Here is a 17706-nt window from a genome sequence, read left to right as displayed (position 1 = left end):
TGTATATATACTGATCGAGCTACTCTGTACTCTGCTCTATTCTGTGCTCAGTGGGATGTGCGAGAGCCTAAGCTAACATCCACAGGACCCAGTAAACTCACCTCACTTAATAAAAATGTGTGGCTTATTCATTATAAAGCACCTAGCACCATGACATCTAGGTACATAAAGAAAGGACCAGATGTTGCTTTCAGCTCCATGAGCATAAATCCAAACTAACTCCGTTGACTGCAATGCAATTACTCTGAGTTCACACAAAGGTATAGGAGAGCAGAATCTGGCCCACAGAAAGCTGATCTCTTGCTGGTGTAAAAGGAGGCTCACATTAAAGCCAAGCACAGACAACAGCCTCCTTAGCTTTGCTGCTGCTGCCTCTCAGCACCAGGGACAATCCTTCACCCTGTTGCTTTCCCCATCTCCCTGGTGGCCTGGTGTTAGCTGACGATAATTAGACTTCAATTATCCTCAGTTACATTTTCACACATGTCCCATGCAAATCCCCTGGCCAGCTGGTGGGTTCTGGCCCATCCCCCCAGCAGCTTCTGGAATCAGAAATCGATCTGTGCATGCTGGTTTGTATGTCTGCTGGTGCTAGGGCCCCTTTAGGAGAACTACCGACTTTGCAGCACCTGTACTGTGCCAGTCAGATCAAATGCTGTGGTTCCTGGCATGGGGTCCACTGGGGGAGGGATAAGCTGCTCATTAACAGGACACAGCCCCATTAAAACAGTCTTGGCAGGTGTCTCTCCAGTCTCCTCCTTTAGCAGCTGACTCGTCAACCTCCTTTCTTCGGTCAGCAATAAAAGGCTGTTTACAACTCCACTTTCCTGGCTCTGGGCTACCCCACAGGTGGAGAGAAGGCGTTGTGTCATGCAGAGTAACCCTGTCTAACAAAGCTTACTTCACCCCAACAAAGTCTGGCTGGAGAAGTCATCCCCTGCTTTAAAGAAAAACCACCCTAGGTGTCCCAGTCGCTGCATGGTGTGTAGGGAAGGGTGCCTCACTACAAGGGGATTCTCAGGCCTGGTCTACACTGCTGATGGATTTCAGTGGCAGCTGAAGGGAGATACGCGAGCTACGTACCTATCTCTGGTTGACTGACTAACTTCCACTTACCGCAGTGTCCCCACAGCACTATGCCAATGGGAAATGCCCTCCCGTCGACGCAGTGTTACTCTTCTTGCGGGGGTGGATGAACGGCGTCGACTTCCAGGATTGATTGAGCCGGTCTCTCTCCTGCACTGCCGACAATGCCGCTGGCAGCGTAGACACACCCTTGGAGTGCATTGAATATAATAGGGGGGGAAAAACCCATCGTGGCGGCCTTTCTGGAAGATTTTTTTTAGCGAAACAAGCCACTGTGGTCAGTACAGGGGTAAATGGGTGACATTTAACTGCCTGCAGGGGCATGTGCAGGAATTTAAATTTGACCCCTTTCGGAGGTGGGCAGAGCAACTCCAGCCAGGGGCCGTGGTGGGGGCACAAAACTCCTCCGGCCCGGAGCTTGCTGTCCGTTCCACAGCAGCCCACAGCCCCTGCCCGGAGGAGTTGTGCCCCTGCCCATTATTGGAGGATCTGTGCCCCTGCTTGCCACCCCTTGTGCACACCTCCGATGGCCTCCTGTAGATCACAGGCTATTAGATCATCTCGTCTGGACTTTTGGTGCCTTAAACGCTGAATATATGTATCAGCCCAGAAGTCTGGGAGTCTGCTGATGTAGAGCAGGGCACAGGAATGCATGGAAAAACAAGAGACTTCCAGAGCAGTTCTAAATAGGTTCTGTTTACTTTTTAAAGGACATTTCTTATTAAGTCTTAAAAGAATGTAGTTAATTTAACTTGTGCAATGACTGAACATTTCCTACCTTGGCTAGGGATTCAGCTGGCATCTATTTCCTGTGGCCCATCCTGTAGCAGATAGAACTTCCTGCTGTCAAGGAACAGTAAAATGCTCTCCCTTACTGAGGAACACTGGGCACCGGTCACAGTTATGGAGGCACGGGAGCAAAGGCAGGTCTCTCTGAAAGCTCCTCTGAGAATCACCCCACACACACACACACACACACACACACACACACACACACACACACACACACACACACACACACACACACACACACACACACACACACACACACACACACACACACACACACACACACACACACACACACACACACACACACACACACACACACACACACACACACACACACACACACACACACACACACACACACACACACCCACACACACACTTCTGATTTAGCAGACCGTTATCTCTGTTGATTGGAATGTGTTTTCTCTGAGCGCATTACAGGAATAAAAAGCATAAATCACAACCACTGTAGCAACATGCTGCCAACAACTTTCAGTCTCTGGGAGCCTTCCTTTCCCTAACTACTGCGATAGCACGAATCACCCCCACCATCGAAGCACTAATCCATAGATGTCATAGAGCCAAATTCTGCCATTATTAACTATCTGCATAAGCTTACCGCCTACGAGCCCAGTCACAGACCAGGACCCTGCTGTGCTAGGTGCTGTACAGACAGAACAAAAAGTAGGTCCCTGCCCCAGGAGCTCACAATCTATAAGACAAGAGACAACCGATGAATACAGACAAACTGGAGAGTACAAGGAAACAATGGGACGACGCTGGTTAATAAGATAGGCAGAGGTCCCAGCACGTTGGCAGCCTAGCTGTTGTGCTCTTGGCTGTTCCCATACAGCGGCTGAGAGGGTGCTTCCCAGTACAGGTGCACAGATCTAGGCTTGAGCCAGTGCACTAAAAGCAGCAGTGCAGTCATGGAGGCACAGGCAGCAGCTTGGGCGAGCCAGCCTGACTACAAGCCTGCGTGACCCCCTGGGTCCGTGCTCACGCAGCTAACCCAAGCAGCTGGCCATGCCGCCACAGCCGCACTGCTATTTTCAGCATGATCACTCAGACAGAGCTGGTGTGTGTCTACCCATCCCAGAAAGCAGAGCTGTGTAGACACACCCTTACTCTGCTTCAGTAGAGCCTTAATCAATGGGATTACTCATGGAACAACAGGAGTGAGGTAATTGTGAGTGGCAATAAGAAGGTCGGAGCCCCAAGGTACCTTACCAAATCACTTCCCAGGTCTCCTTGCATTCGGAAGCTCTGCTGAGGAGCACGGGGTGGTGTAGTGTTGGGAATGGAGAAGGAAGGTCCATGAAACACACATGGCTGGGACAGTCTTATTTTTGTCTGTAGAGGTGTTTCCCAGAACGGGCATTTGATTAGGAAACATTCTCTGGTGTCCATCGAAGGCGGCCTGGTGGCCGGGAATACCATATCAGCGAGGCTGACAACACCAACACTGCCGTGGCAGTGACACCGCGGGATGGCAAGAGCATCCAACACTTGGCTCAGTTCATGGCGAGAATCTCTGCGTGGCAGTGACGAATCCAGCCCTGAAAGGAGCAGTCACATGTGATACCTCGGGATGACTTTTTTTTTTTGGAAAAAAAGAGATGGTTTGTTATTTCCAAATGAATTGAACATCAAAGTGACCATCAATTCTGGCCTGGAAATGACGTGGGCCACCTTATGGGATGGAGTTCCTCCTGCTGGTCTCTCCTTTCAGGGGTTGAGCCAAGTCTCCTCTGGGCCGTGGAGCACCCATGTCTTCTGAACTGGACCGAGCTCTGGCGCTGATTGTCTCTCTGCCGGGGTCTGAACTCTCCCAGTAAGCACACTCCACTTTCAGCTCCTGCATACTGGTGTGCAGCTGTAACAGCTTCTCCAGCAGCTGCTGGTCGTGCAGCTGCATCTCTGACTGGAGCAGGGCATAAAAAATATATATGTATGTATATAGCAGTGATACGGAGTCTTTAGCGTGATAGCAGTCTTCGGTTTATGAGACTGTTATTCCAGCTTTCCAGAGAAGGAGGAAAACCAAACCTCAGGAGCACAGCCCAGCCACTGTCGGGAACTGCCTATCAAAACATGAGGGAACCAGTCCTGGAAGCTCTCAGCCCTTCATCCCCCCTCCCTCCTTGCTACAGTCTCCCAGCGCTTACTAGCATTGCTGAGGACAGAAGAGGACTTTCTGAGGGGGGAGTGGACGTGGGGAAATAGGCTGAAGCCCAAGGGAGGTAGGGTTGGTGAGTCACGGGTGAAGAGTTGCTGAACATGGGTGTCAGAGTTTGAAGAGTGGGTGGACCGGGCTGAAAGAATGCAGCGATATTTACAATGAAGGGCCAGGCTGGAAGGATCAGAAGTGTGAAAATGTCGAGTAGGTCACTGCATCTTAAGCCTTGTCTACACAAAAATAATAGTGCTCCAACTACACTGGTGAGGTTAATATAGTCCTTCTAATGTCAATACAACTATATTGGTATAGAGGCGCCTTATACTGGTCTAGCTATTCCTGCATGGGAAGGGGGATAAACTATAAGTATAAGGCACCTTTAGACTGATACAGCTGTGTCTACACTAGGAGTTATACTGATATAGCTATTCCAGTAGAAAAATAGTTCCTTAAAATGGGTCAAAATCCTGAGTCTTATTCATGCAAGTAGCACCATTCAAGATAGCTACGCCCACAGCTGACTGCGAAGCGTTAGAGGGGATCTCACAAAACTGGGTGACTGAGCAACAAAAGGGCAGATGAAATTCAACGTTGATCAGTGCAAAGTAGAGCACACTGGAAAAAATAATCCCAACGATACATACCTAATGATGGGTTCTAAATTAGCTGTTCGTGCTCAAGATAGAGATTGAGTCATCGTGGATAGTTCTCTGCAAACGTCAGCTCAATGTGCAGCAGCGACCCAAAAGACTAAAAGAATGTTAGGAATTATTAGGAAAGGGATAGAAAATGAGACAGGAAATGTTATGATGCCACTATATAAATCCATAGAGCACCCATACTTTGAATGCGGTGTCCAGTTCTGGTCACCCCATCTAAAAAAGGATATAGTGGAATAGGAAAGGGTTCAGAGAAGGAGAATAAAGATGATCAAGGTTATGGAATGACTTCCATACAAGGAAAAACTAAAAAGATTTGAGCTGCTCATCTTAGAAAAGAGATAATTAAGGGGAGTTACGATAGAGGTCTATAAAATCATGAACGGGGTGAAAAAAGTGTTATTTAGTCTTTCCCACAATACAAAAGCCCTGGGTCACCCTATGAAATTAATAGGCAGCAGGTTTAATACAAACAAGAGGGAGTACCTTTTTCACACAAACACACAATTAACCTGTGGAACTCATTGCCATGGGATGTTGTGATGGCCAAAAGTGTAACTGGCTTAAAAAAATTGATAGTCCATCAAGGCTATTAACCAAGATGACCAGTGATACAACCCCATTCTTGGGGTGACCCTAAGCTTCTGACTACCAGAAAGTGGGAGGGCAAGATGGGATGGATTTCTCCAAATTTGCCCTGTTCTGTACACTTCTCCTGAAGCTCTGGTGCTGGCCACTGTCGAAAGACAGGATACTGGGCTAGATAGACCATTGATCTGACCCAGTAGGGCAGCTTTTGTGTTCTTATCTGGTCAACGACACCACTTCCATGTAAAAGTTGAGGAAGAATTGGCCAGCTCATTAGAGCGAATGATTTCACAGTCAGAGTAAGGATGGATTTAGCTGAGGTGGTCTTGTGTTGTCTGGGAATTCCCTAGACAGATCAGGGCACAGGAGTTCAGTTTTCCAATGTATGTATGTATATATTTTTGCAGGGGCTAGAATAGCAAAGTATTCCCCCAAAACTTGTCCCATTCCATACAAGTATTTGAACTTTCTACATACAGGAGAACAAGGAGCAGTAGGACCTTTACAAGGAGATCTTTAACAGTGAATCTCCCCCTGTTGTCCTTGGAACACCAGTCATCCATTGATTTTTTTTTCTGGCTGTCCCAGACAATTAAACATTTTGAGAAGCAAGCTCTGGAGGGCTTAGCAGTTAGGAGATGATGCAATGGTTGGGGGGCTGGCACAGCAAGTGGGCCCAGGAGAGAATCTCTCTCCCTCACCAAGTGGTCAGCACAATAGAAAAGTGGGCAAAAACTGTCCTGTAGAACAGATAAAGCTGGGCTTCCCTGTCAACCCAGCTGTGTAGCCTGACTGGATACTGCCTTGCACCAGGTTTGGGGTTTTTTTGCACCTGCACTTTGTTGGAGGTTAGCACTGTGTAGAGGGGAAGGAATTTAGCCACCCCAGACATCAAAGAGAGAATAAAGAGAACCTGAGCCTGATCCAAAGTCCATTAGATCCGTGGGAGGTTTTTCAATGATGCCAATGGACTTTGGGTCAGGCCCTTGATGAGCAGAGATGGAAAGGGACAGAGGCTGCATATTCTGTTCAGCTTCTTGCCCTGTGCTCTTCATCATGCTATCTGAACACTGCGGAGATCTCAAACTAAACCCAGGATGCAATCAGCCTGGGTAGGCCCTACACCACAGAAATGGACGTGTAGGATCAGGGTCTGGCTGAATTCAATGAGTGATGGACATAAAAACAGAGCAACACTCACAACCCTACCCTATGGGGACCCTGTGATTGTTATTGAGGCTGACACCACAGCCCAGGCTCAAAGCTGGGTGAGGGAGGCCCATCCTCACAGACAAGTCACTTTTTAGCTCTGCGGAATAACTTGAAAGCAGCCTTCACCTTATCCCCATCCTGTTATGTCACTCTGAGGTCTGCAATTCTGTAATGACTAACATCATCTTGGCTGTGTTTGCAGGTCCCGCAGGAAAGGGCCCACTGTACAATATCATAGAAACATGGGATGCAAATGCTGGAAGAAACCCACTGGAAATACACCTCTCCTTGCATGGGATCTAGTCTGCAAAGGGATGATGGGACCTTTAAACCTTGAATGGGCATTAGAAATATGGCCCTTTGTGTTTTTAAATAAAAGCTTAGAGGCTAGTGAACACAGTGCAGTTCATTACTGTATTAGGTAGCCCCCGGCACAACCAACTGAAATCAGAGCCCCACTGTGCTAGGGGCTGTACAAACATATAATAAAACAGTCCCCGCCCCAAAGACCTTATAATCTAAACAGAAAAGGCAGACAAAATAAGGATTATAATAGCCCCATTTTACAGGTGGGAAAATGGAGACACAGAAGGGGTAAGTGTCTTGCCCAGGGTCAAATGGTGAGTCTGTTGCAGAGCCAGGAACTGAACCCAAGTCACCAGTGCCTTAAGTTTAGTTGCAGCCTATGTGACAGTCCTAATTCTGCAACTCTGGGTCACGTTTCTGTGATTGCCAAAGATGAGTGATTTTGTGTACATGCAAGTGTTGAATTGTGAATAGGGGTGTGACAGTGCATCTGAGCAATGAGATATCATTATTAGTGTGAAAGGGACGTACCGTGTGTGTCTGCATGTTGCCATCTATTGTTGGTATTCAGTGAGTCTGTCATGTCCAGGTTTGTAATAGCGCGAGTGTTAGATGGTGCCTCACTAGACGAAGGTCTTTGCCTCAGTATAAAGCTACCCTGGAGCTTTTAGCTGGCTACAGAAATGCTCGGCTGTTTTTCTCTTAACCAAGACCTGACCTTTGAGTCACCTTGAGCGGCATTCAGCTGCTTGTGTTCAGTCTGCTGTGGAAAGCTATGAATACTAACGAGGGAGGAATGAAACTTTACCTCCCCAGCAGGACTGGGAGCAAATGCCAGCTCTGCCCTAGGCCAGGATGGAGTTCAGCATGTGCGCGCGCGCGCGCACACACACACACACACACACACACACACACACACACACACACACACAATTCCCCTTTTCTGTCAGTGAAATAACTGTGCACTGGAAGAACCTAAATAAACCGAACCAGCTTCACTGCCCTTCTCATACATCTCTTTCCCCTTTTCCATTTCTTCACTCTCCGCTTTCCTCCTTCTCCTCCCATTCATGTGCCATGTGTCTGATTCCCATCTCTCTCTCTTCTCCCTCACCGAAAACCAGATTCTCCCTCCGTCATACTGGGTTGCCACTTTCCTATTGGCCAATGCCTTCCTTGACCTCTCTTCTGAGTCCTCTTCTCAGCAACCCTCTCTTTCTACCAGTTTCATCTCTCTACTTCCCTCCAACCCCATTTCTAGTTCTTCTCCAGGCCACCCCGCATCTCTCCCCCACATCCACTGCTGCAAGCTCACTCATATTTTCCTCCATCCACCCCAGCTCTTTTCCTTTGCCATCCCCATCTTTTGTGTAGCTCTCTGCTGCTGCCCCTGCTCCAGAGTTGTAGGCTTCAACCTTGGCCTTCTATCTATCCATCCATCCATCCCTCCCCCCTTGGTGCCAGGCTATCTGAGCTCCTGAAGTCTCTATTCCAGGGTTTCTCTTTTTGTAGATCATGTGGCTTTGTGGTCAGCCCTCCTGAGTAGCAGGATTTGCCCCAGGGAAGGGTCTTCTACCATCCTCATTCCATGTGTTTTTGGGGGTAAGAGGACCCTGCACCTCCCAGTTCACTTTAATTGCTTCCCACCCCAGCAAGGAGCACTTTCGTTTTAAGGAGACACAGATGGCTTCCCCTCTGCATGCGAACCCAAACCCATCAGAATCTGGGTGGCATGCTGGACTAGATAGCCACAGATGGGGACATAAGGAGGATTTTGCTAGGATCACCCCCCAGAGGCTTGGAGTGATCTTACCCACGGGTACACTATTGCCAGCCTCGCCCATGAAGTTACACTTGAAAGTATTCCCAGAGCTGGGAGCCTCAGGGGCCAGGATAGGAAACTGATCACATGGTAAGTTCAGCTGCTCCCTTTCCACCTCACCGGCTGCTCTAGCCACCTAGCTGCATCCCACTCCTGACCCAGCGCACTGGCTAGCCAGTGCTGACCCCGCTGTGGGGAAAAGGACAGGGAACGCACGTGCGGTCTGCATAGCACAGAACAAAGGGAGAGTTGGGGTCAGCCAAAGACACTGCTTGATGAGACAGCAAGGAGGGTGGAGACAGCCCTTCCTAAGGGGGATCGGAGATGGAGAGCGCTCCTCCCAGTGCAGGACGTCAGAGGAGGTTTAACTCAGGCAGGTGTACGGGGATGGAGTGGGACGGACAGCAAGGAGTGTGCTCCAGTGTCTGATGGCAGCGTGAGGCAGGGAGGACACCAGGGACTGGTCATTCTGGGAACAGATGACTCCTGTGTTCTAATCACTCTGACACCGACTCCCCCTGTGGCCTTGGGCCAGTCCCATGTGCCCTGAGCCTACTGCCGTTGAAGTTAGAAGGAGTTTTGCCACTTACTTCATCTGGAGCAGGGGAGAACACAATCTCTCAGCCTGTTTCCCCAATCAGTCCCATTGAAATAAAACCTAGCTAACTCACAGCGGTGCAGGAGGGTTCACACTGAGGTGTGCAAAACACATTGAACATGAAAGTGGAGAGGGAGAAGCATCCCTATAATGTGAAGCCTATTTGCTTCTATGTGTTTGTCGGTGCGCCTTTGTATCTGCGTGGGAGCCCCTGTGGGTTTGCAAATGCGTGCTGTGAATGTGCGTTTCTGCTGGCAAATGTGTGTTGCTCTGAATGTATTTCTGCATGCATCTTTGTGTGCGTGTGTGTTCACCTACCAGCTAACGTTCGTGTTTATTTCAAGTATCTGTGCGCAAACATTGACCAAGAACAGCCTCTGTGGGTGTGTGAGCTTGAATCTGGTTTTACATGTGTGTATGTTTATGCATGTGTGTTTCAGTGTACGTGTTTGCCTGTGCCTCGGTGCTTGCTGTCTTGGCTGTGTGTACGCTTGCATCTCTCCTACTGTTGCAGGGGGTTCCAGGTAGGGCTATAAAATTGAAGATGTCTTACCAGTTCTCTCCTCAGCCAGGCCAGCGTGTGCTCTAGATGCAATTTCTGCTCCTCCTCCAGCTGCATTCTAGCAGCACAAAGCCACAACTAGGCAACAGGCAGCCCTGCTTGCTGGGCAGACTCATTGACTTTTGAGGACTCTGGGACGTCTTCTCTCTGCCACCACCTCGTCCTTGAGCAGATCGAAGTCCGCTGCACGAGTTCGGCAGCTTCCACTGTGCAGCAGCACCGAGGACAAAAGCAACCGGTGACTCAACTTTGAAAATGTGGGGTTTGGACTGCGGCACTCCAAGCAAAACAGGGAGGCAGCAGTGAGTCATGCAAACCACCACCTGACCTCAAGTGCTGTGACAGGGAATGCAGGAGAGGGCTCTCTGCCTCTGTCAAAAGAGAAAACAAGCGAAGCAAAGCAAAAAGGCCAGCCGCCTCCCTCCCTCCCTCCCTCACACCGCAGAGGGGAAAACAAGCACACAGCAGCTGGGAGAGGAGTGCAGGAAAAATATGAAGGCAGCTTGTTGATTCTGGGGGCAACGTTTCGATCTTAATTGCTCAGGTTAAAGGCAACGAGCAGAACAAATATTTAGTGGCTGTCTTAATTGCATAAAATAGAGCTAAGTGAGGAAGCTAACCCAGTGCAGAGATGTAAGCAGAGCATGCAGCCTGTGCCACATGGGCCATCAGCTTCATTTCCCTGCAAGTCCAAGAGAGGGATGGTATCCAGTAGGACATGGATACCACCCCTCAGTATAGCCACACAGGCCTGATTCGTCACTGCATTACTCCATTTTTATTGCAGTGTAACTATTGAAATCCTATGGGCTACACCACCATAAAACTGGAGTGGCACAGTGGTGAATCAGGCCCCAAGTGTAGACACTGTGTGTGGCCCTCCATCGCTGTAGTATTTTAATATCTCACAGCATCCTTGTGGGGCAGGGCAGGGCTGTTTTCCCCTTCTGGAAAAATGTGGATCAGAGGTGCAGAGAGGCTAAGTGACTTGCCCAAGATCTCAAAGGAAGACTGTGGCAGAACAAGGAACTGAGCCTGGGTCTCCCAAGTCCCAGGGTAGCACCAACCACAGAACCATCCTAAAAGAGGCTGCTATGGAATGAAGATTTACAGATCTGAGACACTTCGGAGGATCTGGGATTGCCTGGGGTGTAAAGGCACAGGGAGCAGTCAGTCAGCTGGGGACAAGGCAGTTGAGGGCACAGTTGTCTGTCTACGGCTCAGGAGCTCGGGGTGGGATTGCATTGGGGAAGTGGCGCTCAGAAAGCACTTCCTGGAAAGAGCAGAGCTTTAGTCACTGATGAGCTGCAGAGAGCTCTCGGGACTTTGCAGGAGCCGCTTGTTAAAATCCTGCTGCCCTTTGGAAGAAGACCCGGGGATTCCTCTTTCACAGCTCTGTGGATGCTGCTGTCCAGCTGGATCTCCCCTTGAGCTCTTTGCTTTGCGTGTCTCCCTTTTTCTGTCCGTCAGTGTCTCTCTCATGAACTCCTTGGCCTTATCAATAGGAGGATTTTCTGAATTCAGCTCCCGCAATGCCAGCAGTCTGAGAGTAGCCTGGCTACTGGCGTTTTCACCACCATGTTGCCGGTCCCTGTTCTGAGCAGGACCTTTCTCCAGGGCTCATAAAAATACTTCCCAAGGACAAGCTGTTTGTTATCAGAATGCACTAGATGGGACTAAATGGCAGATATTCTCAGGCCTGGCCTACACACCGTTTTGTACCGGTGTAACTACGGGAGCTGGGATGGGTGTGATTTTTTGTCTTAGCTAGTTACACTACTACAGTCCCTAGTGTGGTCACACTTATGTTGCTATACAAGTGCTTACAGCACTAGATCTCAGGTTCTCAACGAGGGAGGTGGGGGGCATCAAGCTTTCTAGGGGGATGAAGCCACGAGTGCCTGAGATGGGGTGGTGGCAGCAAAGGGCCATTGTTCTCCCACTTTTTAAACAGGGAGTCCATGACCCCTCTTCTGAGAGCCTGAACTCAGCATGGGCACAACGAGAGGGGATAGGGGACCCAGCTCCCCTCCTGGGCCATGACCAGACCTGGGCAATGGAACAGCAGAGCTCCTTTCCTGCTGGCAAGATGGAGGGGCAGCTGGGGTGATTGGCGTTGCAGCCTGGTGCTGGGCACACGAGGTCGCACCACCACTCAAATTTGGCCCAGCCACCCCTCCATCGTGACAGAGGTCTTTACCCCAGGTCTTTACCTGCCCTCCCCCCATTTCACAGCTGGGACACTGTGCTACACGCCAAAGGCTCCAGATACTTGTGCGTAACCAAATCTAGCTCTCCGCAGGGAACAGCACTTCCCAGGAGTTGGCTGGCCAAGTGGCCCAACTTCTTACTTGGCCAAAGCTGTGACAAAGCCTGTTACTGAAGTGTGAAAACAGAGGCACAGCTCTGGCACTGCGTCCCTTCACCTCCTTTCTGCACCTAGTGGGATACAGGAGCTATCACAGACTAAAGGGGGAATTTGGGGGGGGGGAGGAGGAAATGCAGGGACCCCCTGTTTAAAATAGTCAAAGTAACAGGGCCCAAAGGCAGAGGAGAGTGTCCTAGGTGTAAGAGAAGAGGGAAAGGGCTGTATGAAGCTGACCCCCTAAGACCTTCTTGGGTGAAGTGTGGCAGGAGTGAGCTTGTTTTTTACTCACAGCGTGCAAAGGGGGAGTTTATGCTGCCACATGGGTGTTGTGCCCCCCATCCCTTTATGTCCATTGTTCTAGAAATAGCATTTCACAGCCACACGTCTCAGTTTTCCCCACAAGGGATGGTCTCAGACAAAACACAAAGGTCCCAAAACATAGCGCCCTTCCCTGAGATGGGTTCACTGGCATCTCCAAAGACAAGTTACATCCCAGGGGTGGCGCAGAAGAGCCTCTTGGCCTGAACATTTCCCTCCATGCTGGGTTTCCTCAGGGCTCCTTCACATCAGATCAGTCCGTTTTCAAAGCCTTCAGCCATCCAGAGCTCTCCCTCCACCAATTCCCCAGACCGTCACCCTGTCACAGGGCTCCCCCATACCTTGCCCCTCGGTTCCAGGGGTCCAGCCCTTGGAGCCAGGAAATCAGGTCAGTCTTCAGCTGCCGTGGGTCACACCACTTCCTGGCAGTCTCCAGCCTGCTGACTAGCTTCTTCCCCCACCCCCTCTTAGATTTCTCTACCAGCCACAGCTGTTCCCCTTCAGCTCTCCTAGCAGCACAGCTCCCATTTCACAGCCAGACACTTAGCTTCAGCCAGAAGAGAGACAAGCTGCCTCTTTTATAGCCCAGCAGACCAGTCTCTGAGTTACCAGGTCCAGTCACATGCTCTCCAAATCCCTGGCCTTAAAGGGGGCGAGGCCTGTAACTGACAAGCGTGGTGCCCGGCCTTTCAAGGTTCAGCTTGCTCCGTGGGGCCTGGCTCTCGGAGGATGGTGCTCAGCGCTTTCTGGAAATCAGACCCTTTCAGGTATCTCCAGCCGGCACCCAAAACGGCTCCTCACTTCTGAAAATATTGGCCCCAGTGTTCTGACCCCCATAAAAAGCAGCTCCCAGACAAAAACATGGAGATAATTAATAAGTTATTGTTCTGCAAGAGGAGATGGCGGCTGTAACTATTTTATTGCAATGAATTCAATGTAATTAGAAGTGTCTCTTTCTAGTGGATAAATCTGTCTTTTATGTCAGTATCTATCGGTCTGTCTAGTCACACACTTATGCCCAGACATACACTGTGCACACCTATTCCCCTGCCGATGTATCATTCCCCATATCTACCTGGTTCTGAGGATCTCTTCCTAGCCCTAGGAATGAGTTGTTGTGGAAATACAAGTACATGTGGTTAACATACCCGGAGGTACTTTTATTTATTTTTAATTCCACTTTTAAGGCCCCAGCTCTGGATGCACTCTGAGGAATAGCAAATTTTAGGAGCCCAGAAAGCTCTGTGAGGCCTGACAAAGTACAAAAATGAAATTGGAGAAATGAGTGAGGGTCAGCATTGTATGTTCAGGCAGCATACCACCAAATTCAATGCATCATCTTTAAAAAATGTTGTAGTGCTCAGAGATACCAAGGCCAGAAGGGACCACAGTGGTCATCTATAAAAGAGGCTGTATAACACAGGCCAGAGAGCTTCCCTGAAATAATTCCTAGCCTGACAAAAGCAGAGACTGAAACCCGTTATCCATGGGACAGATACAAGACCTACAGGCCGAGTCAGTCCTTGGTCTCTCTACTCAGGCTATTTACAAGGATGTCATTTAGTTCCCGCTGCAGTGTGGATGCGTGTCTGCTGCACACGGGGCTGAGACCCGCCAGCTCAGTTAACAGGATTTTTTAAAAATAATGTAAATAGACGCAAACCGTTCTCAGGGTGCATCCCAGTCAAATCAGAAAATGCAGCGAAGCTGCTAAAATCCTCACGAAGATTAGCAACAGGTGAATTTTTAAAAAAGAAAACATTAAAACTTAATCTAAAAGCTGCTCAGAGATGGAAAGAATGAAGAGACAGGTAATACCTATAGTTAATCTTCTGAACAGTAGTGATGATGGGCCAAATGTCTCCATGGTGGAACTGGGTCAAATACAATCCAATGTCCCCTAGGATAAACGTGGTCTAATATTCTACTCGATTCTAGTTATTGTACCACACCTATCAGTACAGTGCAGCATCTACCTCTCAGTCTAAGCGCTTTAATGCCGGCTATGGCTGAGGTTTTGAAACTGCCTGAGAGACAGGAACGCATTACAGGGACTGGGAATTGGAAGTCTACATTTCCTAGGCCCCCCCCCGGCTCCCCCCTTTCCCCAGCCCGCAGGTGTGCGCCCTCATTGGCCTGCTCCCGCTCCCCGCGCCCGCTCGGCCCCTGGGCCGGGCTCTCTGCAGCCGGCTCCGTCGGGATGGCTCAGCCCCAGCTGCTCTGCAGGCGGCCCCGGCGCGGCGGCTCCGGCTCTGCCCAGCCAGGTAGGTCCCTGGCCCCTCCAGGGGCTCGGGCGCGCCCTGGCAGCAGGTGCGTCCTTTTGCTCCGGGGGGGACCCCCCGCCTGCGAGCCGCGCGGCGCCTTTGTTTACCTGCCCCGTCCCCGGGCTGGATGCAACCCCCCCCCGGCACTGACCTGCGGGCCGGGCTCCGGCACAGCGCGCTGGGGGTGTGGGGGGGGGAGGGAAGCGGGGCTGCTCCCCGCCGCCTCCTGGGGGGCCGAGCCGGTGGCTGGCGGGTGCGTCTCTGGGCAGGGCAGGGGCAGGTGGGAGGGCAGCGGCGGGGGGGGGGGGGGGGGGGGAGCATTGCCAGCTGCAGCGGCGGCCGGGGGGGGGGGGGGGACGGGGACGGGAGCGGTGCCCGCTGCGGCGGCCCAGCGCTTTGGAACGCGCCCGGCGCTGCGCGTCTGGCCCGGGCGAGCGGCCTCCGCTGCCTGCAATGGGGCGTCCCCTGCCTCGGCGGGTCCCTCCCCGCGCGGCGGAAGGGCTGCGTCCTTCCCAGCCGGGGGAGGCCCGGAGGCCGGAGAGCCGCAGCCCGCCCGCTGCCGGCGTCTCACCGCCCGGCCGGCCTGGGCGCCCGCCTTGTGTCTCCGCAGCAGGGGAGGCGCTGACGGCGATGCCCGGGGCTCGGGCGGCAGCCGGCCGATGGAGCTGAGGCGGCTGGGGAGCGGCCCCGGGGCCGGCCGGGGAGCGGCGCCGCAGGGAGGCGGGGGCCGCCGCTCAGCACCGCGGACAGCGCCGGGCGCCGGCGGGGAGAACTGCCCCGAACCGGCGCCGCAGCCGGCGGAGGAGGAACCCGGCCCGCAGGGAGGCGCGCCGCCCGGAGACCTCTCCCCCCGGTCGGACGAGGAGCCCCCGCCGGAGCCCGCCGGCCACTCGGCGGACTACGGGTTCCTGGCCGCTTTGCTCCTGCTGGCCAGCGGCATCGTGCTGGTGGTGGTGGCCTACACCATCCCCCGGGAAGCCAGGGTGGACCCCGAGACGGTGACGGCCCGGCAGATGGAGCGGCTGGAGCTGTACTACGCTCGCCTGGGCTCCCGCCTGGACAAGTGCATCATCGCGGGGCTGGGGCTGCTGACTTTGGGGGGGCTTCTGCTCTCCGCCCTGCTGCTGGTCTCCCTCTGCAAAGGGGAGCTGTACCGGAGAAGGAGTTCCCCCGCCTCCGGAGGGCCGAGGAAAACCTACGGCTCGATACACCTGAGGCTGAGACAGCTCCACGGAGACGGGGCGCAGCCCCTGGTGGAGAATGAAATCATCCAGGTGACCGAGGACCAGGGTTCCCTGACTCCTCCTGCCTGATACCGCAGCTGGGCCTTCACTGCCCCTCTTTGTTTTTATGGGGAGGAACTGATCCAAGCATTTTGTTTTTTTGTTTAGAAGAAAACCTGTTCAGCATGGAAGTTTGACATTAACGCCAGGCCTCAGAGCCGGCTAGGAATATTGGGATTTCACCTACTGCAAGAAACCGTCCCTCCGGGGGCAAGAACCGACCTTGAACATGCAGATCAGACACTCACCTCCCTACCCGGCCTGTAACTGAGAACCACGGGCCAGCAGGCCTTTTGGAAACCAAATGTTTCTTTTCTATTTCGTTTTGAGAGGATTCGCTTTTCTAAGCCCTGGCATCAGAATGAAAGAAAACGTCAACATTGCTGGGAGTTTTCTGTGCCATGTGCAGTGCTATGGCCTCATGATAAACAGCCAATGGTAGCTACAGTAATAAGCATAGCCAAAGTGACATAACCGTGGTCCTCTGCTAGGTTATTTATGGGGCACAACGCACATTTAGGGCGTGTTTTGTTTTTTAGGTAGGTTTTAATTTCCAGCAGTAAACAACTTCTTAGCAATAGTTAACTGTAAAACTTGCCTGGCATAGAATCTGAGCACTCACTATTCCTAACAACAAGGGTGGAATATGTGAAAAATGTGACCGTTTTTACAAGTTATGTGGGCATAAAAGGCTTCACACTATTTGCATTGCACCCATCCTACTTCTCAGAGCAGGACAACTCACAATCTTCACTGCACATAACAATCACACCAACAAATCCATGGTCCTGTTTGGTGTTTGCCAGAGGCTTGGAATGGCTGACAGGATGGATCACTTGATGGTTCCCTGTTCTGTTCATTGCCTCTGAAGCACCTGGCATTGGCCACTGTCGGAAGACAGGATACTGAGCTAGAGGGACCATTGGTCTGACCCAGTGTGGCTGTTCTTGTGTTCTCAGGAATGAATGCCATTTAAAAAACATCCAAAAACTGGTTCTTTCTCCAGAAGAAAAGAAACAAAATATAGAAAAACTACTTGCATTTTAAACAATTTCCAGGTTTTCATTTTAAATGAACTGTTCTTCCCCACTCAGAAGCCTGAGTCTGATCATTTGTGCCACCAGAGACGGTCTGCAATTAGGAGATGAAATTACATCTTGGCAATAAAACCTGAAATAGAAGTAAACTACAATATTCTGCACAGAGAGGAAAAAACTGTGTAAGCAGGAAGTTTAAAAGGGGAACTCATTCTTTGATAGGAGAGTAATCCAAACAAAAGGTGACATTCGCAGTATGCTGCAACAAATATATCTTATATAATAGTATATAAATAAATATATACTATTAATGGCTTCATTCAAATGTGCCCAGATGCATACAAACCAATATATATTTAAATATTCAAACAAAAAATGCTTACAAGTGAAAAAGTAATTCTGAATGTGATGAAATTGCTCATTTCATATTTTATTTCAGTGTTTCCAAAAGTTATCCTTAAAATAACTAGTAAAGTTGTCTAGCTTTTTTTTTGGGTTGTCAATGCACAGGCAGGCATTTTTTCTTGCAGTTTGAGGTTGATTCTTGCTATCCATGTAAAGATACAGGGGCAAATTATGCTCTCTATCACCCTGGGAAACCTGCATTGAAGTACCACATTCTTTAATGGTCT

The 17706-nt window shown here is 50.8% G+C and overlaps 1 protein-coding gene across 1 annotated transcript; it reads left to right on the top strand.

Moving 5' to 3' along the window:
* Positions 1 to 15386: 15386 nt before the first annotated feature.
* TMEM74B (transmembrane protein 74B) lies at positions 15387 to 16076 on the top strand. Its single transcript, XM_067554587.1, has one exon. It carries the CDS (start codon positions 15414 to 15416, stop codon positions 16065 to 16067), a length of 654 nt encoding a protein of 217 aa, XP_067410688.1. The 5' UTR covers positions 15387 to 15413; the 3' UTR covers positions 16068 to 16076.
* Positions 16077 to 17706: the final 1630 nt, after the last annotated feature.

The sequence above is a fragment of the Emydura macquarii genome, unplaced genomic scaffold (assembly GCF_026122565.2).
Source record: "Emydura macquarii macquarii isolate MOO-44397 ecotype Brisbane River unplaced genomic scaffold, CSIRO-AGI_Emac_v2 contig_1483, whole genome shotgun sequence".
Taxonomy (NCBI): Eukaryota; Metazoa; Chordata; order Testudines; family Chelidae; genus Emydura; species Emydura macquarii.
This window is presented reverse-complemented; position numbering and strand designations above follow the sequence as displayed.

What these genes read in the sequence shown, in the direction of transcription:
- TMEM74B (XM_067554587.1), top strand. Translation starts at nt 15,414, where the DNA reads ATGGAGCTGAGGCGGCTGGGGAGCGGCCCCGGGGCCGGCCGGGGAGCG.